Source organism: Asparagus officinalis, chromosome 7 (genome assembly GCF_001876935.1).
Source record: "Asparagus officinalis chromosome 7, Aspof.V1, whole genome shotgun sequence".
NCBI classification, from domain to species: Eukaryota; Viridiplantae; Streptophyta; class Magnoliopsida; order Asparagales; family Asparagaceae; genus Asparagus; species Asparagus officinalis.
In genome coordinates this window covers 122842161-122868525 of record NC_033800.1, presented here as the reverse complement: position 1 = coordinate 122868525, position 26365 = coordinate 122842161, and the positions used below count along the sequence as shown (strand labels likewise).

Here is a 26365-nt window from a genome sequence, read left to right as displayed (position 1 = left end):
AAAATCTGAGTGTTATATCAGATGGTGAGCATATATAAAATAATATCTTAAAATGTAATCTGAGCACATTTAATGAAAAATAAACATACTTTTTGATAATGAGGCGATCGAGAATTGAACCCAAGATATTGAGAGTCATATTAGAACCTCCCAACCATCTGGAACCTCCCAACCATCTGGGTCATCAATGGTGCTCTATAAAAAATAAACATACTAATATGCAAATAACACATGTTTAGGATTACTTCTCAATTGTTTTTGTTTAGTGGATGTGAAATAGAATAGGATGACATTGTTTTTGTTTAGTGTATGAGGGTTGGGTATGGAAAATTTGTGTTTTTTTCTCCAAATCCAAACCAGTTCACTTAGAATGTAAATTATAGAAAATCAGGCAATTTTTAGCCCATGAGAAATTGAACGCTTTATCGGATTTACTCCGATATATCAGGGAATCTGCCCAAAACTATATGTGATATATTTTTACAAAAATTGTATCGACCATAGCCCAAACCCCACATATCGGTGATAAGTAGATAAAATCGGTCTATTTCTAAAACACCGGTATTACTATCAACAAAAATACCTTAAAGAGAGGATCCACATCACCATCAATGTCAAACCAGCAAAATTCAGTGTTGACCTTTGATGCGGTATATAAAGCCATTTCCTTCTGCATATACCAAGAAAAGCTGAACTTTTAGTAAATTGGTCTTTAAGGATTAAAAAGTAGCTAATAAATAGAGGAAAAGCAGCATCCAACCAACTAGGAATATTATCAGCCAATATCAGATTTGGATGCAAACAAACACAAGAATAACTTAAGGCCCGTAGTTGGATGTTCGGAGAGTGGGTGGAAGTGTATGTATAGGAGTGGCAGTGGTTGGAGGAAGAAGGGGAAGATAATCTCAATAAATAAGTAAAGGAACAAATCGGTGACAGTTTTACGAAAATCTGAATAACCACTAGAAGTCTAGAAGAAACTGATACGAAATATAGGAATGAGTATGGCAGATAATGAATCCAATGCATAACATTACTATGTCAATGATTGATGTTGATCCAATGATTCCAATCTACTCCTCTATACTTAACGGAGAATCCAAATAGTTACTTTTCATACTATAGTTAAATACTGTAGCATGAACAATAAACCATATCTGGTTCTGCTATAGTAGTCATGATATAATTAAATCAATTGTATTAAAACTTGGATCATTCGTTAAGTATAGAGGAGTAGATATGATTTCTAATTTTAAGCATACAATAATTAAATTAAATGTATTAAAACTCAGAAGGAGATAAGTTCAAAATGCAATGCTTTAAAAAATAAGGGGCCGTGCTTTGCACAGGATGCATACTAGTAACTTATTAACAGGCAGATTACTTGAAAATCCAGTTGAAATCTGATCAACAACCCAGTACCTGGTAAAAGGCTAAGCACTGAAGAACAAATTTATCCATGGAATCCAATTCTACATCCAGGACGCCATCGTAATCTTTCACCTGAAACCAAAAGGCGATGATAGATACTATTTACTATGCATACCTATGAAAAAGCCACTAGTCAAATTGGTCCAAAAAATAAAGTTGTCATTAGTGCATAAGATGAAATTTTAAAAGCTATGACAATGTTTGAGGATGTCTCATTTTGCAGAAGAATATCTGGTGTACAACATGGAAAATAAATTACCAGAAACTAGAAAAAAAATGATCTCCAGGAATACACGAAACCTGTGATTTTGTAGTTCTATTGCTAAACCCAACAAAAAAGTAATGATAACATGAATATTGAATAGTTGTTCCATAATAGCCTGAGCACAAGTGCAAGAGCAATAATTTGTTTCTCAATTGACCTGCTGGCTTTCCACATCGCACAAGAAGTCCTTTGCATACTGATTAACATATTATAGTTACAAGTAATTTCTAAATTTGTGTGTTGTACCCTGTCATGTTGTTATGTTTGTGCTTCTTAGATTACAGTTTGACATCAACTGGTCAGATGAGCATAAGAATCATGAATACTTCTCTGGGGCCTCCTTAGTTTGAATCGAAGAACGATTTGGATTACACGAGTGGAATAATCATCACGATATAATTTTTTGCACATTTAATCACACATGAGAAGACAATCGTTCATCCATGCTATCTTAGGAAGAACATCCAAAACATGATTTGTGCAGCTGCATAATTTTATAAGTCACGCCATGCCACTTTAGGCTTATGAATCCCTAATATGCAGAAACTCAGTTTCATCAGGTGCATGCAGGTTACAAGCCCACAAAACTGATTTCACAAGTATTACAGTCAGTTAAAATCTGCCTAAAACCCAAATACGGATCCCAAACATTTTGCCGAAATGGAGATGAGAAGCCCCAATTGCCTTAATCCCCTTCCCTCTTTCTTGTTTTCACCAAATGGATGATGCCGGTTTTTTAACGTGCAGCAAGGAATGAAAGCAAGCAGGCAGTTGTCCGCCCTTTTTCCTTTCACTGTGATTTCAGGCTTTGAACAGTTGTATTCTGAGTGACAAGTCTTCTGGATTCATTTGGGAGCGATACTAGAAGCTGTAGTAGTTGAAATCAGGTTGACTTTTTCTAATTTACTAATTTGTAACTGAGTCATAGCAGAAACAGCTGGCAGCTGCAGCTGTATGATTCTAAGGGGAAAAAAAGAGTTCTTTACTCCCTAGCCTCTTCTTTTCCCTTTGCTGCTGCTGGATAGATTTTAGTTTTTACACACTATAATTGCCTTGAACCAGAATAGTTGAATGTGAACACCTCAAACTCGAACTTCAATTTAGACTTGTAAATGGAAAATTTAAATTCAGAAATAATTTGAATTTGGAATTCAGAATTGTGATTGTGACGCGTTTAATTCGATGCCAAGAATGCAGCTCGCAATAGAAAAAGGTCTCTGTATCAGCTACTTATTGAGAGTATTAAAAAAGCAAAAAATGATATGCTCGATAACGTACACTGGTACCTAAGCATAAAACAATCCGAAAGGCAAACAAGTAGGACCTTAATCAAGCAATGATTCAATGTATTTTATTCTAGTGAGTTTGAGATTGAATATAGAATTTTAGATGAATTTCTCAAGTGGGTAAAAGGTCTCATAGAAAGGTGAAATGATGGATAGATCGCATGCGAGTTTTAAAGGCAAAAATATTTTTAACCAAGATAAGTTGATTGTGCTAATGAAACATTTAATTCTTGAAATTTCAATTTGTTGATGTACTAAACGTGTCATTTAAATTAATAGTAAATTAGTGGAAATTCTATTGAAAACACCCCATTTGTGGAAATTGGAAATCAAAATTTTGAGTGTTACAAGTAGCTCCAAAGGATGCAAGTGAAATTGGACTCTATCTCTAGGAATGACTGCTAAATATTATTAATTGTGATACAGTAACCTCTTTATTGTTAATTTGGTATTTTTCCTTCCTATAAATGGTTTCCATTTTTTAATTTTATGAGTTACACAGACACACTAAGAAGAGAACCAACAATATCCAAAGGGCATGATCTAGTTCTCATGCATCTCAAACAAAAATGATTCAACAAAGAGAAAGGAAGAGCTTGAAAAAAAGGATGTACTTATGGAGAATGATGATTCACAAGTACATCCAGATGGAGTTAAGAACCTAAGGGAGAGAATGAATAAGATATCTTTTCAGCTTGTCGGCTTACATAACCATAAGAACAAGATACTGGAATGAAAGACTTTCACACAATTATTTTTTCATGAAAAGATATTTCAATAACTATTTTGAAAAAAATTATTGTTCATACCACCAACTTAGATTTCCGATATTCAGTGAACATTGATTTTCACAAAAGACAAGTATTGGGAAAATACATTTTGTTATCAAAATTATTTTCATAAACAGTACAGGGGAAATGTTTGTTTGCGATCTAAAAAGTTTTCATGAACTGCTTCGCATTTAAGCATCATGGACCAAACGAAAAAGAACAAAACAACAAAACTGTATAGAAAATAGACCTTTTAAGTTAGGTGATCTAAAAGGTTTTACTAAGAACCTGAAGTGGAGAAACTTTATGAAAGCAAATTACTTGTAACGAATGACTGTAAAATATATATACCGCATCTTCATATTCACCGATTGCATGATAGCATGATCCACGTAAGTAAAGAGAATCTATGTCGGAGCTTTCGATGTTCAATCCCAAAGATAAATCCTTTATCGCTGTCCTGCAGCATAGGTCAGGGAAGGGTTTAGAATATTTACTTATACATAGAAACTAAAGGTATTGCTTTTTAGGTAATAAAATCGAAAGGAAGAAAGAAAAAAATGACAGTCGCACGCTTAGCAGAATATGTCAAACAAATAAGTAGCATTAAGCACTAGGATACTCAGTGAAATCTAACACAACAGCTCCTGCAAATCCATCATTGTCCCAGAATACCTCTTCTAACAGCAGTAACAAAGCCCTTACCCAATTGGGACATGTGGATCAGCTGCCTGGGTCGTACTTCTGTCGGTATTTTCTCGTATGGAATTGATCACTATGCCTTCCTTATGGAATGAGTTGGTGGCTCATCAATTGGCAATTCTTAAAGAGGATATGCCCCAAGATGAGTCACTTCTAGAATATACTAAGAAAAAAATGTTTACCGGGTCCTTTTCATGCAGATTCATGCAGACTAATTGATGAGGCCAACTGATCCAGAGACAGAATATGTCAGATCCGCATAAAGTGAATTACCTTATCGTTTGAGGATGAAGATAATGTTTTTTAATAACTGGAGCTGTCACCATGTAGGACTTTACTATTTGAGTCCAATTACGAATTGGGTTTATCTTTCATATTTGTACCTTAGATTTAAAATCTGGAAGACTATAAGGTGTCTAATTTCATCTTTCTCTTTATCATTTAGTGAGTGAATAGATTTAGTATTTCAGTTTACTTTTATTCTCATCTCTCACTTTACTTCCACCTCAGGACTCGGGACAGGTATAAGTTAGTTGAAATTTCACTAGTGCTCATCTTAATAGTCAAAGTTGTAATAAAAAGGAGTTGATGCTACCTTTTAGAGTAGACTTGAAGGGTGAAATGAAATAAAATTGATTATTGATTGATTTGAGCGTTTATTTCCAGGCCTTTTTGAATCCTTCTTCATATCCCCTTCACCTCTTCACTAAAATTCTCTCTGATTCTCTACCACTGAACAGTGCTCGCTCACTTACAATTGCATCTGAATGGCAACAATGCAGAACATTGTACGATTTTACAATTAATTTTCATTGAAATCCAGCTATGCTTTACACTGATCTTACCTCTTAGGCTACCTAATGCAACCTTCTTTTCAACCTGGCCAAGGTTAAGCACAAGGCTGTAGAATGGTATTTGAGTATCCAAACAGATGGAAAAGAATCATCACAAAAGTTGCTCCACATATTTTTCATCACCTTTAATATAACCACCAATGACTTTGTGGTTATGGCATTATACATGGCCTCTATATGTGCACCTACCGCCCAAAAAATAAACGATTAAAAGAATAATACTCCCTTTGAAAGTGAGAGTTTGGGAAAAACATTTTATGGGCAATATAACCCCTGATCTTTTTAAATATTACATTATGATCATATCCTAATTACTTTAAATAGATCCGTAATTCATTACTTGTAATCTTACCCTAAATAATAGAAATGTCTTTAATAAATTCTTAAAAATAAAAAAGTTATAAAAAATGTTCTTAAAAATCTAAAAATCAGACAAAGCACCCTTAGATCAAAAAATTACAAAAAAAACCGCTTAGAAATAAAAAATTTCAAAAAAGTCCTTAAAACTTCAAAATTTGCAAACAACCCCTTATACAACTATAAATAATCATACTCCCTTTAAAAGTGGGAATTAGGGAAAAACTCTTTTTGAACAATATTGCCCTTGATTTTTTTAAAATATCACATTATGACCCAATCTTAATTAATAGAACCCTTTAAATAGATTTATAATACATTAATTGTGATCCTATGCTACATAATAGAAATATCTTTAATAAATTCTTAAACTTCTAAAAGTTATAAATAATGTTCTTGAAAATCTAAAATTTATATAAATCACCTTAAATCAAAAAATTACAAACCCATTAAAAATCACAAATTTTAAACAGGTCCTTAAAACTTCAAAAATCGCAAACAACCCCTTAATACAGCTACAAATTATCATACTCCATTTAAAACTTTTCTTGGACAATATTGCCCTCGATCTTTTTAAATATCAAATTATGATCAAATCCCAATTTATAGAACCCATTATATAGATCTATAATACATTACTTGTGATTCTATACTAAATAATAGAAATATCTTTTATAAATTCTTAAAAATACAAAAGTTATAAATAACTTTCTTAAAAATCTAAAAAATTATACAAAGCATCGTTAAATAAAAAATTAAAAAACAACCCCTTAGAAATAAAGAATTTTAAAAAAGTCATTGAAACTTCAAAAATTGCAATCAATCGATTATATATCTACAAATCACAAATCGTCATTTGAAAATTCTAAAAATTACAAACATCAGAACCCCCTTGAAAAACCCAAAAATTACAAACATCAGAACCCCCCTAAAAATCTAAAACTTAAAAAAAATTCTGAAGATATGAAATTTTTAAACCTCTTGAACAATATGAAATTATAGCCAGAACCCTAAAATTTGAAAATACTACCTCCCTCCTCACTAAAAATTCCAAATATTACAAAAAACACGCAAGAAATTATAAAAAACTTGAACAGTTCCCTAAAGAACTTGAAATTATAGATGATACCATGAAAATTGAAAAATTACAAATAACTCCCTTGAAAAAGCTAAAAATTGTAAAAACACCTCAGAAAAAATCCAAAAATAAAAAAACAAATTGAAAATTAGATATTTTTGAATAGTTCCATGAATAATCTGCAATTAGTTACAACACCCAAAAAATTAAAAGTTTACAGAGTTCCAAAATCTAAAGTTGACAAAAACACCCTGAAAAAAGCGAAAAATTAAAAAACATCCTGAGAATTTTGAAATATTCGATCAGCCCTTTGAACAATCTAAAACCACCGTGGAATATTCAATTTTACAAGCAACCTCCGAAAAGTCACAAAAAATACAAATTTTATGGTTGTCTCATTGCTCATTCTCTATGAAAGATTTTATTAAAATACTTGTAACTAAAAAACTAGCTTTTATCAAATACTTCTGAACAATCTAAATGATGTTAAAATATTATTAACTATTGAATAATTGTCTAACAAATTCTCTATGAAAGATTTGGGTGAGATATCATATAATTTGGGACTTAAACTCTATAGGGATAGAGTTGACATGCTAATAGCATTATCTCAGTCTACTTATATTGATAAGATAGGAGCCAAGTTTAACCTACAAGATCCAAAGAAGAGACTTACTCTTTTTAGACACGGAGTCTCTCTTTCAAAGAAAAAATGTCACTTCATAGAAATAAGTAGTTGGAAAGAATGACCAATGCCATATGTTTTTGTTGTAGGTAGTCTTATGAATGCAATGTTGTGTACTACTACTAGGGCTAAATATTGCTCAAGAACCAAGTCGAGTTAGTAGACATCAGTCCAATCCTGAAGAGGAACATTGAACTGCAGTAAAGCATATTCTTAAATATCTTAATTGAATAAAATATTATTGTTTAGTATTTGATGGTAATCCTTTAAAGGTTGAATGATACACTAATTTTGATTTCCAGTCGAATCATAATGATAGAAAATCTACATCAAGGTTTCTCTTTAAATTAAATAATGCGGCTAGTAGTTGAAACATTTATACGCAAGAAAGTATATCTGACTCTACAACTAAAATAGAATATATTTTAGCTTGTGTAAAGTAGCAAAATGATCAATTTGGATTAAAAAAATTGTGCAAGAGTTAGGTGTTGTTCCTACTATCGATCTATCACATTGCATTGTGATAACATGGAGCAATTGCACAAACTAGAGAGTCTAGGGCTCATTATAGATCAAAATGCATCGTAAGAAAGTATCACGTGGTAAGAGAAATTGCCAAAAGAAGAGACAGACATTACCAAAGTTGTTTCTGCCGATAATGTAGTAAATCAATTGACTAAACCTTTGAGTCAAAAGGTGTTTGAGAAATACATTGACAAGATGGGTTTGAAATTTGTATTGGATTGGATTTGTGCGCAAGTGGGAGACTTAAAGATATATGCTCTACAAAGCTAATAAATTTATTATATGATAATAAATAAGAGTTTGCATGCATAGTTACACAAAAACCCTAAATATACAAAAGTTTTGAACGTCTTGAATAATATGAAATTATAGGCAAAATCATGAAGTTTGAAAATTAGTAACAACCTCCTCACCAAAAATTTTGAACATTACAAATATCACTTTAAAAATCTAAGAATTTTGAATGATCCCCTAAACAACTTGAAATTATAGACAACATCCTAAAAATCTAGAAATTATAACAAACGCCTCAAAAATTCTAAAAAATAAAAAACAAACACCTTGAAAATTAAAAAAATTTGAACAGCTCCACGAACAATCTATAATTACATACAGCATCCCAATAAACTAAAGATTACAAACAGAGTTCCAAAAATCTTACGTTGTAGAATCCTTGAAAAAAGTGAATAAAAAACACCCTAAAAAAGTCAAAATAGAAAAAACATCCTGAAAATCTAAAACCTTTGGTAAACACTTTGAACAATCTAAAACCACAAGCAACCATTGAACATTCAAAAATTACAAACAACCTCTGAAAAGACCTAAAAAATATATAAAACATGTTAAAATTTAACAATTACAAAAAATACTCTGAAAATCTAATTTTTTTTATTCACCTGCTGCACAGTTTGAAATCAGAAAGCCCCCAAAAAGTTTAAAAATTAGAAAAACCCTATGAAAATATTAAAAATTACAAATGGCCTTCTGAAAAAAATGTTAATTACAACCAACAGCCTAAAAATTAAAAATTGCAAACAACCATCCAGACAAAAAGCACCAAACAATTATCTTAAATCTGATAAGTACCAAAATGACTTTGGAGTTGAAAATTCTATAACTGAAATTCTAACGATTCCCAAACAATGGATTGGATTTCAAATTTTAACAATTCCTTGAATCTAAACGCAAAATCAATGTAGCTTTAGAAAAATGCATGACATTTTTGAAGAACTTTGAACTAGACCCCTCCAGACTTCATTCTCTTTGAATAAAGGATGACAAATTCTACAAAATTCCAATGAGTGAACTATATGTCTACATTATCTCTTTAAGATCATAGATTCTTATGGGATTACTCTCATTGCATAAACTATGTATGCATTTGCTTTTCCTTAGGACACTTCTTTGTATTTGACCGACATGATTTTTGCTATAGGGAAATAGTATCTCTCAACGTTTAAAACTTCCATAGAAAGGTCAAACTTTTGATACTTTATATTTTCTAGGGTAGATATCTTCCTGAATAATGCTGATGTCATTTAGCATAAAAATGTGATATAAGAGTTTTGTGTGAAGTTAGTTTTTGGTTAGAAGTGTTCTACTCATACTGGAAATCATATTAGTTTTATCATTAGTAATTAGTAACATATTAATATATAATTTTATTATTTTTTATGTTTTGGATCATGTACTGATCTTCTTTGTTGGTCTCAAGTGAATTTTGTCAAGGATGAATTTAATATGTATTTCCCATCGCATTAGCCGTTATGCATTTGCTATGCAGTATAAAAATCCTGTGATGTCTATTAGATAAAGTTCTAAAATTACAAGTTAGAATTTTGATATGTTTGTTAGATCCTAAGTTGCATGGAAACGGGTGCGGGTGCAGGACACGGCAAAACTGTAAAATTTAGGGTACGTGGACACGACTATATATATTGAATTTGAAGTCGTTTCCTAATTTTCTGATCTTTAACTCGTGCTCGTTGGTTCAACATAGCATTGACCATAGATTGTTGGCGTTGCGACGCATTGTCCGGCGTCGTGTTGTTGAGTTATCCTTAAGAATATTTATGAAAACATTCTCCAGGAACTTCTCAATGAAAAATAGGGAACAGTTTATACTCATATACCTTATTGGAGTATTTTCCATGCCCAAATGAACTGAACCGGTCTGACAATGACCCAAAAAAGGCAGTAATTATTCAACTCTTCCGAACGTATGGGAGAGGAGTGAATGAATGATGGACTGAACCGTCGATCGATTTGAAGTCGTTTCGACGCTCGGTTCAGCTTCAATTTAGATTCCGGTTCAAAACCGGTCCGGTCCGGTTCAAGGCCGGTTTGGTTCAAGGCCGGTTCACCCTACAAAAGGGGTCTTTTTTTCTTTTCTTTCCCCTCACCTAGGGCCGGCCACCTCTCTCTCCTCTTTTTTGAATTTCTCTTCCCTCGAGCATCCGTTCTCCCTCAAAACCTGATATTCATCTTAGATCTAGTCTTCCTTTTGATCTTTGACTGAGAAATCCCTCGAAACTTCCATTTTTAGAATTTCTCTCAGGCCCCTCGAGCGCGTGGTTCGAGCACTTTTCAAGATCTAATTTTTATTAGATCTTCGAGCTTTCCCTCAGGTATATCTTCCATAATTTTAGCATTTTTATGCTTAATTTAATTTATGAACTTATGGGATTGCATGCGAGGGTTAGGATTATGATTTGGCGCATCGAGCTTATCTTTCAGGGGGGTAGAATTGCAATAAAAAGAGGATTTTTTCTAGATCTGACCTCTTGATTTATTTTGTAGGTCATTATGTCGCGAGTCTCGAGAGGTCGTTCCCCTGCTGCATCGGCTGACGGCGTGCTTCCTTCATATGCTGGTGAGCTATTTTTTGCATATTCGAAATTTTACAAACTAGCCCTCTTTTTTCTGAAAATTTACAAATTGGTCCTTTTAACTCCCCGTTGTTCTCCTTGGTGAGGCAACCGGGCAAAGCCTTGATTCTCCTTGGTGAGGATCGACGCTTTAAAGATAGGTTTTGCTTGGTCAAAACCATATCTCAAAATAAAGGGGGCGTTTTGACGCTGCATTGTGTTTTATAAGGCAGGGATATATTGTCGATATGCCCTATCTTATAAATGCACAATGTGGCCAAACCGTCTCACCCTTTATAAGGTAATGACTCTATCTTACCGATTTGTAAGATGAGTTCAATTTCCTTTTATACCTGAAATTAACAAACACTTAATTGCTTGTTTTCAGTGGAGTATCCCTCCAGAGCTTTTTCATCACATGCGGTGAATGGACGTCGTGACAAATATTATTCGACGTCTGATGATTTTTCGCCGATTCCATATATATATATAGAGAGAGAGAGAGAGAGAGAGAGAGAGCAAGACTCCTATCAACTTAAGTTGATATCCACCAAAGTTTGTAGTCACACATTTATTAATATAAAACACCTTTTTATATAATACATGGATCCCTAGAGAATATGAGTGGTTAAAAACTTTGGTGGACACACTATTCCCTATCCACTTAAGTTGTATATATATATATATATATATATAGAATTAATACTGTACATAAGATAATTTTTTCCCCTTCATGTGTCATTAGAATTAAAATTCCGATCACATTTTTGAGTTTCTTTTATCATATTGATTTTCATGAACTGTAAACTACTCATTTTTTTACTAGATATGTAAACGACCCATTAACTATATAGTTTTAAACTTGGGTATAGACTGAAACGAATCCGAGCCGTATCTCATTAGTTTCAAAAGACGGATGTGAAGTGTAAGCTCTACGTTTAGGAAGTTTTTGACAAGTGTTTTAAATTAACACATATATCGTATAATTGCGTACATGTTGTAATAAATGCATGCATATATTCAAGAAGTGTCCATGAAGTTTGGGTACGGGAAAGTGTCGGGTACGTGTCCGGTACGGGTACGGCTTCATTATAGAAGTACCCGGGTAACATAGGTTAGATCAAAGTTCTAAAATTTGCAAGACATAACTAAATTCAATGCATTATCAAGTTTGATACTAGCCTACAAAATGTTATCATCATCAAGTAGAGGTTTAAAAACATGACCTTATTTTTGTGCAATAGATTATCTGGTAACCATGAACTATTTCACAAACTAGTTACAGTAAAGACATAAAATATGTTTCATGATAAAAATAAAGACATAAACCTGAATGAAATAATCAAATTATTCAACCATGTGCAACGTACGTGCATCTCACCTAGTAAACAAAAAAGAAAAGAAGAAAAAGAGAAAACATGAAACAACCAAAAAACACACTTTTCCCATACAGTCCAACCAAGAATTCTGTAACGTGCTTGAAGTACAATAGGAAATTAATGAGGATTCAGCAGATCCTTGACCCACCCCCCAAATCAACAAAAACAAAAAAAACTAAAATAATATACAAAATAAAACCCAAAAACATCCATTTTTCTCACAGTCAATTCATTAAGAATCTGATAGTTACTTATATCAGTCTATGTGAGATTATATTTCATACCATTGTCACTTATCTAATGCTTCTATATTAACATTGCAAATACACAAACAAAGCTGATAGTTCAAGATTATTATTTACAACTTTTAAATTTTATTTTTTTCCGTAATTTTTAAGATAGTAAAATTTGTTCTAGTTGCTAAGAAGGAATCACATATGTTTATTACAGTTGACATTTCTAAATTTACATAGCCTACAGATTTCGCACCACTAGTACACACTTCCATTAAGCCCAAGACGACTTTGTAGGCCTAACCTAGGCCCTGGCCGTGCCTGGTCAACCCATTTCAGTTTTTATCCTGAGCTAATCCTAGGCCTGAATGTCTGGGTCTGAAGAGACTTACTTTAAGCCCACCGGCCAAGCCCGGGTTAAACTTGGACTGGTTTTTTCAAATGTATTAGGTGGGATGCACGTGCGTTGCACGTGGTCGAATATCTCAATTGTTTTTTAAATTTATTTCTTTACCATAACTCAATTGCTAAATAGTTTATGTTATGAGTTTGGGTTATGTTATGTCTTTTTGTTCGAGCAAAAGAAACCAAATTCAATATTTGCACATTTTGTTTCATTTCAGTGATTAGTAAATGTAGTATACTCCAAAAAATGTGTTCATAAACTTTGTAATACGTTACTAGATAGCTACCTTATGTATCTAACAAATGAAATTGCTCCATGGACACAGAGGTCAAATTGTGAGAGGGGAGGGAATTAATTTGGATGTCATTGTAAAAAGGGAGTTGATCATATAGAGTGATAGAGAGGTCATGATTTTTGGTTTTGAGTCTTTGTAAAGGATAAATTGATCCGGTTGATAGATAAGTTGAGAGAGGGAGCATCGCCATGTGGTAGAAGGAGATCGATTTATTAGAGAGACAGGGGAGCTATCAGAAAGAAGGCGTTAAGTCAGGGCTTTTATTCATCTTTAATAATTTAGTCTATTGGCTGAAAAACATAATTATGTCATAAATCATATAGCTAATGCCTTTTTGTAAGAGGTCCATAGAAGTTGTTTATAATTTCAAACTAAAACCTAAATGCCACTTTCAATAACCTAGAAACTATGAAATTAAGATTATTTTACTTATTAGCACCATCATCCAGAAACCATTCTAATTCAGTGTATAATCCGTTTATCTAATGTAAAATAAAAGAGCATATTTATAAAATTCTGATAGAGCAGTAGAACAAGAAGGTTAACTACATATATATAGTTATCTATTATCTAAAAAATATGCTAAGTCTTCATCAGAAACCTTTAGACTCTATTTTATTTGGATGACCTGCAATGTATTAGGTTAAGTTGGCTGTAGAAATAAGATCTATAATAATTATATAACTTAATAAACTCACAATCCCATGGAGAATAACATATACAAGTTATATCATCTTGGGGCAAAATTAATATGGACAACTTTTCAAATAGTGTGAGGTTATCTAAACCCGTAAAATAGTGCGAGGTTATATAAACCCTTCAATTAATATGAGGTTATCTAACATATAAATTATATTGTTAATAAAGGAGCTTTATTATGTTGACCGATTCTCTTTATAAAAAAATGTATGTTATGTCTAACTAATTACATAATTAAGAATTCTAGAACAAATCTAACTCCTAAAGATAAACTAATCAAGACTCTATTGATAACTCCTATAAAACAAACTCTCATAGATAACTTTATAGTGGCAAACTGATACAAAAACTCTTAAAGACAAAACAACTCCTAAGTAAATTTAGATTGTCTAATTAAATTTGGACTAACTTCTACTAATAAATAAAAAATTTTGGAGCACTTAGATTAAGATTAATCTCTTTTTATTGGAGATGATCGGACTCAAAACTCTTAAAAATTGTAAGATACCCATAACTTAACTTATGGTTTTCTTGATAGTCAATTGTAAGGTTTAATTGCATCTAAACTAATAATGGAAAATACAATATTCTATACACTTCCATATAAAGATATGATAGTAAAATAAATTACTACAAATAGATAAGACAGAAGCCAGAACAGATAGCAACCCGGTCCAAAATATTTCTTGATTAATTGATTGCTGACACTACTACTAACTACTTCTCACATTATTTAAACTTGTTAACACATCTTTAATTCTCACAAAGTTAAGGACTACTCCAAGTATGTTCATGAACAAATATTATTATACAAGAATTTCAAAATTGTAGAGGGAAATTAAATATTCTAAATTTTCTATACTATATCTGTGTTTGGAGATCATCAATGGTGTGATTAGTTTAATCTGTTAGCCACCTTTTTAAGTCTTTCTGATCAGCCTTTCTATTCTTGTAATTCAGTTTGTTTCCATCGAAAAGACTTCAAATTTCAAATTACTTGTTAAATTTAATTAATTCTATCTTTTGCTTATAATTACAGGGGCGAATTTAAGGGCAAGACTACAAGTATAACTAGTATATGATATTGTTACTTTTTTTTAGAGGAATCAAAAGATTCAATTACATAGCTTCAAGAAGAATTTGAGTACAGATAAAGTCTGGATCATCCCTAGATCACAAAAGGAGGTACATTTGTATCTACAAGCAAAGTGAGCTAAGTTGCAAACGTATATGTTGCCCGAGCGACAAACATGGCTGACATAAGAGGTGGCGAAGAGCTTAAGAAGAGACTAGCACTCACCAACAGTATTCAAGATGGAATATGGGTGTGCAATGGCTCCATGAAACTCAAGCAACAAGACCAAGCAATCAGATTCGATGATAAATTGATAATATAGATCTAGTCAAAAGAAAGTACAATTTGGAGCCCTGAGAAGGCATGGCTTAAGTGATATGGGAGTCGATAGAGGACCGAAGGTATTGTAGGATAGAAGGTGAATGCTAAGATGATTCCGAACAATAATCCTAAAACCAGAGCAATCAAAATAAAACGTTGCATCGATGTTGAGTTTCACAACATTTGGAAGGGGATGAGACCACGAATCAGGTGGTGAAAATTTTCACCTAAATATTAATGATATTGTAAGAAATGCGCGTGTTCACTTCTAAAAAACTATAACGATGATGCAAAATAAATTGAAGATTGTGACAAATAGTGTGAGGGAAAATTGATAGAGGGGTTTAATACTAAATAAATTTATTAGGTCTGATGAAAGACAGGTTCTAATATCTTAGCTCATGCAAATAATAGTAGATAGGTTTGTTAGAAATTCAAATACATCCAAATAAGAAGTTTATCATGTGATTGCTATTCTGGTGGGCATGAGATTTGCCATGGCGTGAAGCTAGTGTTTATGAAAAAAAGTAACACTAACACAAAAGTTTAGAAAAGAAACAAAACTACAACAATAATTAAATTGGATATGAATACATATTTTAATGGGTGTGGACTTTGGGCCCAGTTCTGGCATGTCATGGGCCTTGGTTCAAAGCAAGTTTTAGTCCCTATACCCAAACTCGGTCCAAAATGGATCAATCTAGGCTATACACAGCCCAAGTCCAACCGAGCTGATACTAAACCTAACCTATCGGGTGGGTTAGTAGCGAGTTCAATACAATTCGGCTCATTCACCAAGCCTAACTTGCACATAGCTCATTTCTTATTAAAATGATATAGAAAAGCGTTGTTCTTTTCAACCAGACAATTGCATTTAAATTACTGCACTATGATTGATACGGAATGATTCTTATCTTTGGACAAACACAAGAAGAGAGAGAAGTGGCTACAAAGATACTATGGTTTGCGCAATATTGACCTTGATAGAGAGGGACCATCTAGAAGTATTGAACAAAATGGCCATTTAAAGGAGCCGCCAACAGCAAGGCTATGACTTTCAAATGTGAGCATAGTAATTAATTGCAAAGATTAATATTGTTACTAGTTAGAAAGTACAATAAAGGGGAAAGAAGTTAAGGGGTAAAACCAGAACGATTTTCAAACATATTCTTCCCTTTAGTAGATAACGGCTTGAAACTAGAAGCACAGACATATAATGATTAGCCTAATCCATTAGGCAGAGTAAGTAATAACAAAGATGAAGATTGTTTTTAGAATGATGAAGGGGAAAGAGGTTAGTGGAAAATGGAAACCATAATGAATTCATCTGCATTCTACCATTTAGGAGATACCAAGTTGGAACTAGAAGCACGCACACATGCACATATATTATCTTTTGTGGTCTTCGCAATGGTAATTTCTTAAATGATTCTATAAAATAAACATATGTTCATGTACCTATAAAACTTTTTAACTAATAGAATAATAGTGCAAAAAAAGAAGAAAGAAACCACTTATCACCTGTGCTGACCTAACCCATGGTAAAGTAGCCCTCGAAGGTAATATGCTTTAGCAAACCTAAGGAGCATGTGAAATAAGCTCATAAGAACATCATATATTTTGCAATTTTCATCACAATCTCACAACAAAAGAGTTCAAAGTGAATATCGAATTCATAACAGTAGCTATGACACTTACCTTTCATCAACAAGTAAAACTTGTTCAAGGCAATGAAAGGCCTTCTCTGAATTTGCCAAATCTAGGTAATACTGCACAAATGCTTAATTGTTAATCAAAAAGCACATGATTTCAAGAACAAGACAACAATACAATAGATTCGGAACAGTGTAACAAAAGTGTCACATAAATACATAGAACTAGAAGAATTGAGAAAAAGAATGATTCATCATATATTAGTATTAGTGTCGAATCGGTCAACTAAATTGAATTCGACCATAAGCATATTCAGGCAAGTGCAACACATGAAAACTGTTTATGAGCAAAATTTAACACTTATGATCCTCAAATCTTTAGGTGATTGAAAGCCCTAGAACATTACATGACCCTCTTATAAAGGGAGAATCAAAGGGGGTATATAAACATATATTAAATAATAATGATAACGTTCGAAATCAGGATCTTCTTTATTTTCTTTTTTCCCTTTGAAACAAAGAGAAAAGCCTGGTTTGAACCTAAAATCTCCCATAACTCAAACCACTGCATTACCATATATCCGGGCCTTAGTGGTAGCGGTGCTTCCATATGCCAATAGAGACAATTAGCTTGGATGCAGGGCGTTTTGGGGAAACACCATAATACTCTGCACTCACGCAGGATGCATCGCATAAGCGAGGTGTCTCGGTGAGGTTGCCATGCCTCGATGTGTGCCTCATTGCGCCTCAGTGTGGCTCATACATGCTTGCTAATAACACCATAATAGTAATTGTTGATATTACTTAATAATGTAGAATTTACTACAATACTGCCTTTTTAAATTTCTTTGGCTTTTCTACTTTTATTCTTTCCATTCTTCTAACCATAGTTGTGTAACTCCCTAAACCCCCTCAAACCGTCGTACAACCCCTCGGACCATCGTACAATTCCAGTAAATCGATTCAAGATACATTTGTGACCCTTCGATACACGAATTGGTTTCCCAAAATTGACATACCATTTTCAAGTATGTGGGAAACAAGGTCGCTTTACGTGCACATGCATAAGGAATTTTTTAATATATTTCAACAAAGTTATTGCATAGTCTATAATAAGTGGAAGCTATCCAAAATTCATTATAACCCTAGATCACTGTCTTTTTTAATTGAATTACATATTGAGATAAGACAACAAATTAACAGTGAGTCAACAACTTTAATGTAACTAAATATTGAAATGCATTTTCTAGTTTCCAATTTTCTACTTTACACTTCGAAAAATGATAAGCGCACACAAAAAAATTTATAACATAGTATGTATCGAACTTTCATATTGAAGCAAGCTACACCCATCGAATCCAAACTTTCTAAGTGGAGAATTACGTACCCGAATTTGAACCACAAACCACTACATACTACAAACCATGTAACTATGCTTCTAATTCTCATCTGTTAGTTGGTACATTAGCCACTTTTTCTTCTTACTTTGCTTTTTTACAATGTTATTGCTTCATCTTTCCTCTTTCCATTTTTGTCTTGTTCTTCTCTTATTCTCTCCTCTCCCCTTTCACCTACTACTATATTTCTTTGCTTTAAAACGTTGTTGAGAACCCACATTTTACAGAATTATGGTTTCTTAGCTACCATTACAAAGAGAGAAATTGTGACTTGAAAAAACAATTAACACTTCAATTTAATATTAAGGGCTTCATCGTGTATTAAATGATGTAATACAATTGATTTGATTCACTTCGAATTTTACATCATCAAACATTTAAAATCTTTTAAGAAAATGTGACCGTCTTGCTCCAATGAGATGCAGCCTTCAACATGTTCTTTCTGATGTAAGACAAGATGAAGGCCAAATCAAGATTTGGTTGAAAATTCATAATCTGATGGAACGACTAGTTAGGATGAGATAAGTTGTTAGGATAGTATTGATTAGATTAAATTTTAAAGTAGAGTTCTAGTGCATTTAAACTCTACCAAGATAAGACTAATTTGAACATGACTCTTCAACCAAATTTCGATTTGGTCTTTATATTGTCTTACATCATTGTGCCTTAGGAAATTTGCTCCTTGTTTTGTGCCTTCCTCCTTGAAAACACCCAACGGTAACCTTGGTTTCTTGTAATACTATTATTTGATGTCATGTCAAGTTGGATTGATATGTACGGTTAGATAAAAATCCATTGGTTGTTAATAAGAGGAAGTAAACATCTCTAATGAAAATGTTGTATAACTATTAAGTTCATTGAAATATAATTGTTAAAAGGGACAATACTAACGGGGCAGCCGCCCTGAGTTAGGTCTACTATATTAGTTCTTTAAAACTTCCATGTTTTTAAATTACCCTCTTAACTCATTGAAATTGATATCTCATCTCCGATATTAAGTACTTTCAAATTAATTCCCCTAATTGCTACAACTACTCTTGATTGAAGAGTCTAATTTTAATATTAACTTCAATGATTTGAGGGACTTACTCAAAATATGAAAGATTTAATGGACTAATATTGAATAAACCTATTTATTGAAGCAATTGTACACAATATAATTAATGCTTAATTGCACCTAAATGCCCCCATAGTTTACCCGACCATGCACTAAAACGACCTCTTTTTTCAAACCGAACAAAAAAATGACCCGAAGTATTTAAGTTCTGCAAAAAAATTCCCCAAAATTTCAAAATATTGCACGTTGATGCTCTGTTGTTCACCAAATGTTCCATATAAATGCCTAAAGCTGGTAAATAGCGTCACTTAAATACCCTCAATGTTTCTAAGAGTCTCACTCTAGTACCCTTTGTTATGTGAAGTAAAAGATAATGCCATCAGGGCTTTTTATAACTATGAGATATTCATATGCAACATTTAAATACTTTGGGGTATTTTTTTTGTTCGGCTTGAAATTATAGGGCATTTAAGTGCAAAGTCGGGGGCAAGGCTAGTGTATTATTGTAAAGAAAAAGAGTTATGAGCCTGCTGACAAGAATGACTAAGTGACTAAGTTATGAGTCAATGACTAAGTGGAGCAACTAGTAAATTAGTTAATATGATTTTTGCCCATCCGCAATTAATACAAAAGTCTCTTTTTCCCCCTTCTCTTAGACTATATTTTCTATAGTTTGAAGTCAAATAGGAACATCTCTAATGAGCTCATTTTCTCAGGTGATGTGGTTTGCATTTTGTTCAAAAATTATGAGATTCTCTTCATTACATGAGTATCATATGTGAGTTATTTTAATTCTATGTTTTATTATTCAGAGTTGTAGTTCGAGATGGCTATCCATTTCATATTTTATTTAACAATAGATTTATGAAATGAGGTTTATATTGTCATGTGGTTTTGCATTTTGTGATATAAAAAATGATATGTGAAATAGTACTATTTATATCATATTATCAATCTATCATGTCTTCAAAAATATTAAAATTTGTAGTTTATAGTTATGGAAAAGCCAACTACAGTTAGTACATTTTTGTAAAGAAACTTTCGAAGATTGAAGCATGTTGACTGATGAGGGTGAATATGTTGAAATGATTCAAGCATTTATGATAATATTTTTTTGTAATAAACTTTTATCCTACATTCTTCTTTCACCTACTTACATGTACGATAAGTTATTATATTATAATATTTGGTCACTTTTTAATGGTGTAGTATGGTAGTTGTTAATTGGCCCCTCCTAGAAGAAAATCTTGGCTTCACCACAATACTCTAGATGATTTATCAATCAAAGGTAGAGCTACAAGTTGGCTTGAGATTAGTAGTTTACTAAATCAAAAATCTAGAGGAATTTAGAACTTTTAATACTTGATGGTGCAGTAATGGGCGCTTGGTGAGAATTTGATATCATTCAAAGTTAGCATTTAATTATGAGGAAGTACAATGCAAAACGACATTCATATACACAGCGCAGTTATCTCCTTTAAGGAAAATGGCTTTAATGTCTCCATGACCTTTAAGTCTTGATGAATGAAGATAGAGAAAGCATATATCAATTTTCAGAAATAAGGATCATATAGATTCAGTCAAACATGTCATGCATGGATTTTTGGATAAGATGAGTGTATATTTTGGTGAACCTTTGTGCTTCACTATGCAGAACATTGGCTTCCAGCTATAACGAAAGAACACCTGTTTGGCATGATGCGGTAGCAAAATTGAGACATTTTCAGTACAGGACATATCAGAAAAAAAAAAATTCAGAACTCATATGTCTCATCCTTACAACTTAATTTTCAAAAGATCAAAGGCAGCCTGCTTTAGTTTATAAAGTGGGGAGATATATATCATGTAATATTTCTGATGCAAAAAACTATAAGCAAAATAAACAAACACTGGTATAAGATGTAAAACATAATAATTACCCTGTATAGCATTAGAAAGTCCCATGGAAATATAAAGCAATGCATTTATTGAGAAATTTATAATGATTGCAAATGACCCACTTGGATGAGATGGGCCCACCCCTCAAGAAAATTTTGATCGAGCTGTATTGACTTGAGGTGTGTCTCTTCAGCTTGAGCATACTCCCCAATAGCTGATAAGGCCAGTCCCTACAACAGTAGACATGAAAATCCTCCACAAGTATGATATAATGAACAAACAAGCTTAGAAACTTAAGAAGGATTACAGCCTAGCTAGAAAAAACAAGAATAACATTTCTAGTAGCTCCACATAGCATCAAAGAGTTGCAACTTTATTGAGTGCAATTACTACAAGGATCAAATACCAGAAGAAAAGGGTGTCTGAGGATACTAATAAAAAGAGAACCTTAGTTGGTCTGTTCAACTGGGTAAGTTAAAGGAATGGTAAACAACAGGATCTTTCAGATTTCAGAAACTGAATTTTCCTAATACAAATATAGAATTAACTGAGAAGCACACTTTAGTATATCCAGTGTTCTTCTGTAATCATTTAGCAAAATTTATGGGAGCATTAACTGTTACCAGTCACTCATGGAGGGGAACAAATACCGAGAAGGAAAAGATAGTGTTCACTGTACTACATAGAGGATGTTTAGGAGGACTTACTTTGAAACTTATAAGATGCTAGCTTTTGTTGTCTTTAGACATTTAAGATAAATGTTTAATAATATTTGTCTGGGTAGAATAGTCATTTACTTAGTCACACCTCACTTATTTAGCTTATTTAGGTGAGCTTATGAGCTACTTTCTTAAAAGTTGGGGAACCCTAACTTTTTCAAATTGAGCTTAAAGTTATAAGCTACTTTGTTTGAGATGTTACCAAACATGTAGATATAGAAAACCTCGCTTAAAAGCTACTTCAACGAAAAATAAGCTCTCCCAAACACCCTCACAATGATTCCTCTGAATAATCAACATAAAATAGTTGGCAGAGCTAAGTAACACAAGATAAAAGAAAATAGGCTTTTATCTTTTGGAATTTTGTTGATATAGAACAGAATATGAGATCAATAAAACAAAAAATTGACTTACCAAATATGTGTAAGCAGATTTGTTCTTCTTGTCCTTCTTAGTACATGCTGAAAGGTCTGATACAGCAGCATCATAATCCTTAAACTTGTAACAAACAATTCCTGCAATGTAACTTTTCACTTTATGAGAATAAACCATATCCAAAGGTCTCAGAATTATCATTTCGGAATCATATAACAATCAGATCAACAAAGACATTTTACATGTGCAGTTTTTTCTTAAAGGTTCTAATGTATTAGCTTAGCCTGCATTATATTGTAAATGGATAAAACTAACCAAACGAGACTAACAATAAGCAGTGTCATATTAGCAGTCCTAACATTCAAAGTCACTGAAGATGCCATCTAAAGTGAACAGTCTCAAAGTTACACATAATCGTGGACAATCCATGCGGTGACACCTTAATCACATATGCCACTGCCTAACTGGAGCACTCAGCCCCCATGTCCAACATGCGGGGGAAGAGGCCAACTATTCTTACATGCAAAGACACCCTCATACACACATAGACCCTCCACCTTCACACTCACATCTGCTGACTTGCCCAAAGGCACCAAAGCTACAGACAAATACATCCCCACCACACCGAAAAAGGATAAAAGATTAAAGATAAAAACACCACAGACTAATTTGGGGAAAAAAAAGAATAAAGGAAAAACAGACATCTTGTAGCAATTTGTATGGAACACATCTGCTTACATTTCAATAAAAGCCAGCCTAAGCAGCCTGGGTGGTCAGTGCCAAGCAACTTTCCAACCTCTTATTACATGACATCCAGGCAGTCACCAAGCCCATGAATAGGCAGTAAAGCCTAGGCGACTAAGCAACCACTAGATAAAAAAGATGATAAATGAAAAACTTGTGAGCCACCCCTTCAGATAATTCAATATCCGAAGCTTGCTCCCATTAAACATCTTAATAAGACTAGAGGGAATGCCTGTTGGAATCTGACACTTGGAAGAACAATCGTCAACCTTTTTAATCTCCTAGGTATGTGCATATGATGAATGCTTCCACGCCATTTTTCATCAGAAATTCTAGGGTAAATTATTTGTTTTGCCATCATTGGTTACGTCTCTAATGTTCAGCAATATATCAAATAAATATACTTGGACACACTCACACAACATATACCTTGTGGCTACCTTAGCTTTGGATACATACTTTCAATACCATGTCAATATGGAATATGAATACAGGAGTTAATGTGTGTAAATCATAGTTGTCAATTTACATAATGCATAAAAGAAAATACTTGCAGAAATAATTGATCCTAGTGCAATTTATAGCACATGATCCCTTTATGAATGTATGTTTTTTGGTCTAAATAACTACAGACTCGCAAAAGAATATGCAAAGAAAAAAGAAACAGGTACAAAATCATAGCCAAATATGTATAAATTGAATGAGAAAACAAAGCAGAGAGGAACTGACCTCTTTCATGTAAAATATCTGATGACTTCGGCTCAAATTCCAACGCCTTGGTCAAATCTTCGATGGCCTGATACTCAATTCACCAAAATAAGTTCAACAGCACATATATGCATATATTTGGTATAAAAGCATGCATACCAAACCAAAAAGTTTGTCCCAATCCCAATATAGGACACAGACACATGTAAGAAATTGGTTGGACTTGTTATATTTTAATTTGTCAATTTAATGCAACATAGAAGTTACGTAATAAAATAAAGGACAATCATAAATAGCAGCGTCAGAAATTCGTCTCATAAAAGGGGCTCGGAATGCAGCACGTATCAAATTCGTGAAAGGAATGACAACCAATCAAACTGAGGCATAATATTTGTGGCAACATCTCTAAGGGCGAAAGAGTAACTTACATGTGCTTTCACTGTGGTCCCAAGATGAAGTACAGAAGGGGTTAAATTACATAGCTGACAGACTACATAAAGTTTCCTAAGATCCCTACAAGAACCCTTCATACATTGGGAGCTCCAACTTAGTAAGATCCAGTATAATGCCACTCAAATGCCGCATTATAATCAAGGATGGTGTAGCGTCATTAGTTTTCAGGTCTAATGGGATAAATGGTGTACATACTTAGAAAGCTATGCATTAGGAACAGAGTATGCGTAATGGCACCAACATCATTGGGTCATAGTACACTTGGAATCATTTCTAAGGTCATTTCAATCGTTATACATGTATTATTTGCTTGTAGAGAAGAGGAGATACATATACATTTGGAAAGATGTAAAAATGAGGGCTGTGACAACAGAAACATTCACCTTCTTCAAATTGCTAAGGAAAGACGAGCACTGCCAATAGGTGTCTCAAGCACTATATGATCATTGAGTGACAAGTTAACAAGAAAGATATATAAGACAACAAGCATGCTTTCTGTGTCAAAAATGTCCACAGTTCAGAACTTAAGCAATTAGGAAAAATATCCACAACATGACTGTAGCTCAAATGAGAATGCTATTATGGACTAGTGGTAATCATAAAAGTACGCTCATAACAAGTCAGATGTAGCATAAGGAGAAGAAAAGTCATAATAGCTTCAGAGAATTAGGCACCAGCAATGGATACCAATGACTAGATCGATAGGGAAGACTAATGAATCATCGCCACAGAAGCATTTCAGCTACAAGAATACCAAAGCCAGATTAGGATAGTGAAAGGGATACGATGGTTGCTAAAATTACAGAAGAACTGGCCATCTATACTAAATACTAAAGTAAGACCCAAGTACCACACGTGGCAACTTTTTACACATTTGGCTATTCTCATTCTAATTTTTCGCTTTCAAAGTACATAGACGATTTAAGCTCCAATTACAGTTTTAAATGGAAACCCCAAAGGTACCATGCATTATTATTTCTAAGGAGCGAAAACATTCCAAAATATATCACGTTAAATGCTTTTCTTCTCTGTTTCGTTTTCTCTTTTTTTTCTATTGGAAAAGAAACCTTTTCAAAACGCATTGGTCTAACATAATTTTTTCTTGGATTTTGTCCTCAGCCTTGCAAATCAGCAACCAACATTAAGGAGAATTACAAATTTCAGAAAAAGGGCAAAGAGGGTTACCATGAGGAAGTCCTTACATCTGTTGGGTGCATGTGATACTAGATATCTATATACCATCTTCCTTATAATATGTTGTTTTCTTTAAATGTTTAGTCATATTTGGAATCGTACTTTGCTGACAGGCTTCTTTTACAAACCTTACAGGTATGAGTTATTTGTAAAGCAACCACTAAATGTGGAGATGTCTATTGGTAGGGTGCAGCTATGGAATATTTTGTTCTTTTATCATATATAAATAATAATATTTTTCTCGAATGTTTTTTTTTTTTTGAGAAAAATGATGGATTACCACAAAGATAATCCAGCCAGCTAAATATTAACAAAAGTGGTTGTTACATGAAAATACACACTCCCAACCAAAAGTGTAACAAAAGTGGTTGTTACATGAAAATACACACTCCCAACCAAAAGTGTGTATTGAAGTCCACTACAAAAAACTACAAAGCATGAAAAATACACACTCCCAACCAAAAGTGTGTATTGAAGTCCACTACAAAAAACTACAAAGCATGAGGAAACATCATTCTGTACACATCCATAAATCCCTCCACATGGATATGAACCTAATAGTTGCTAACAAAAACAAAAAGTAAACCAAATCCAACTTTAAGAAAGTTTTAAAAATCAGATAGAAGACAATATCAAGACTGAGTTGATTGCAAATCATTCTAGCTAGATCACCGCATTCACCAAATCTTTGTTTTCTCTTCTAGCAGCTCCAACCACTTGCAAACTATCAGCATTCCTCTTTCTTCTTCTTTCCTGTAATCTGGTAGCCCGAGCAGAAGTACTTTTAGAACCTAGCCAAAAGGTTAAGAAAGTCATGATTTTGTTTAAAATCTCAAGAGACTTCTTCCTTTTATTAGAAAAAAAAGTCTGTCATTACGCTCCTGCCATACACACCAAACTAGAGAACAAATGAAAACATCTCTTTTCATTTTGCAATTCTCATCATCACCAACTTCCCAG

The 26365-nt window shown here is 33.2% G+C and overlaps 1 protein-coding gene across 3 annotated transcripts in view; it reads right to left on the bottom strand.

Annotated features, from left to right (window-relative positions):
- The window catches only part of LOC109850607 (suppressor of RPS4-RLD 1), a 57828-nt gene that overhangs the window by 10908 nt on the left and 20555 nt on the right, over nt 1–26365 (bottom strand). For all 3 annotated transcript variants that reach the window (XM_020420653.1, XM_020420654.1, XM_020420655.1), the window contains exons 7-14: nt 23780–23846; nt 22346–22446; nt 21335–21442; nt 16927–16997; nt 16750–16806; nt 4104–4212; nt 1423–1503; nt 584–670 (exon numbers count right to left, since the gene is read on the bottom strand). In XM_020420653.1, the coding sequence (XP_020276242.1) occupies nt 584–670; nt 1423–1503; nt 4104–4212; nt 16750–16806; nt 16927–16997; nt 21335–21442; nt 22346–22446; nt 23780–23846 (681 nt within the window). The remainder of the gene's footprint in view (nt 1–583; nt 671–1422; nt 1504–4103; nt 4213–16749; nt 16807–16926; nt 16998–21334; nt 21443–22345; nt 22447–23779; nt 23847–26365) is intronic.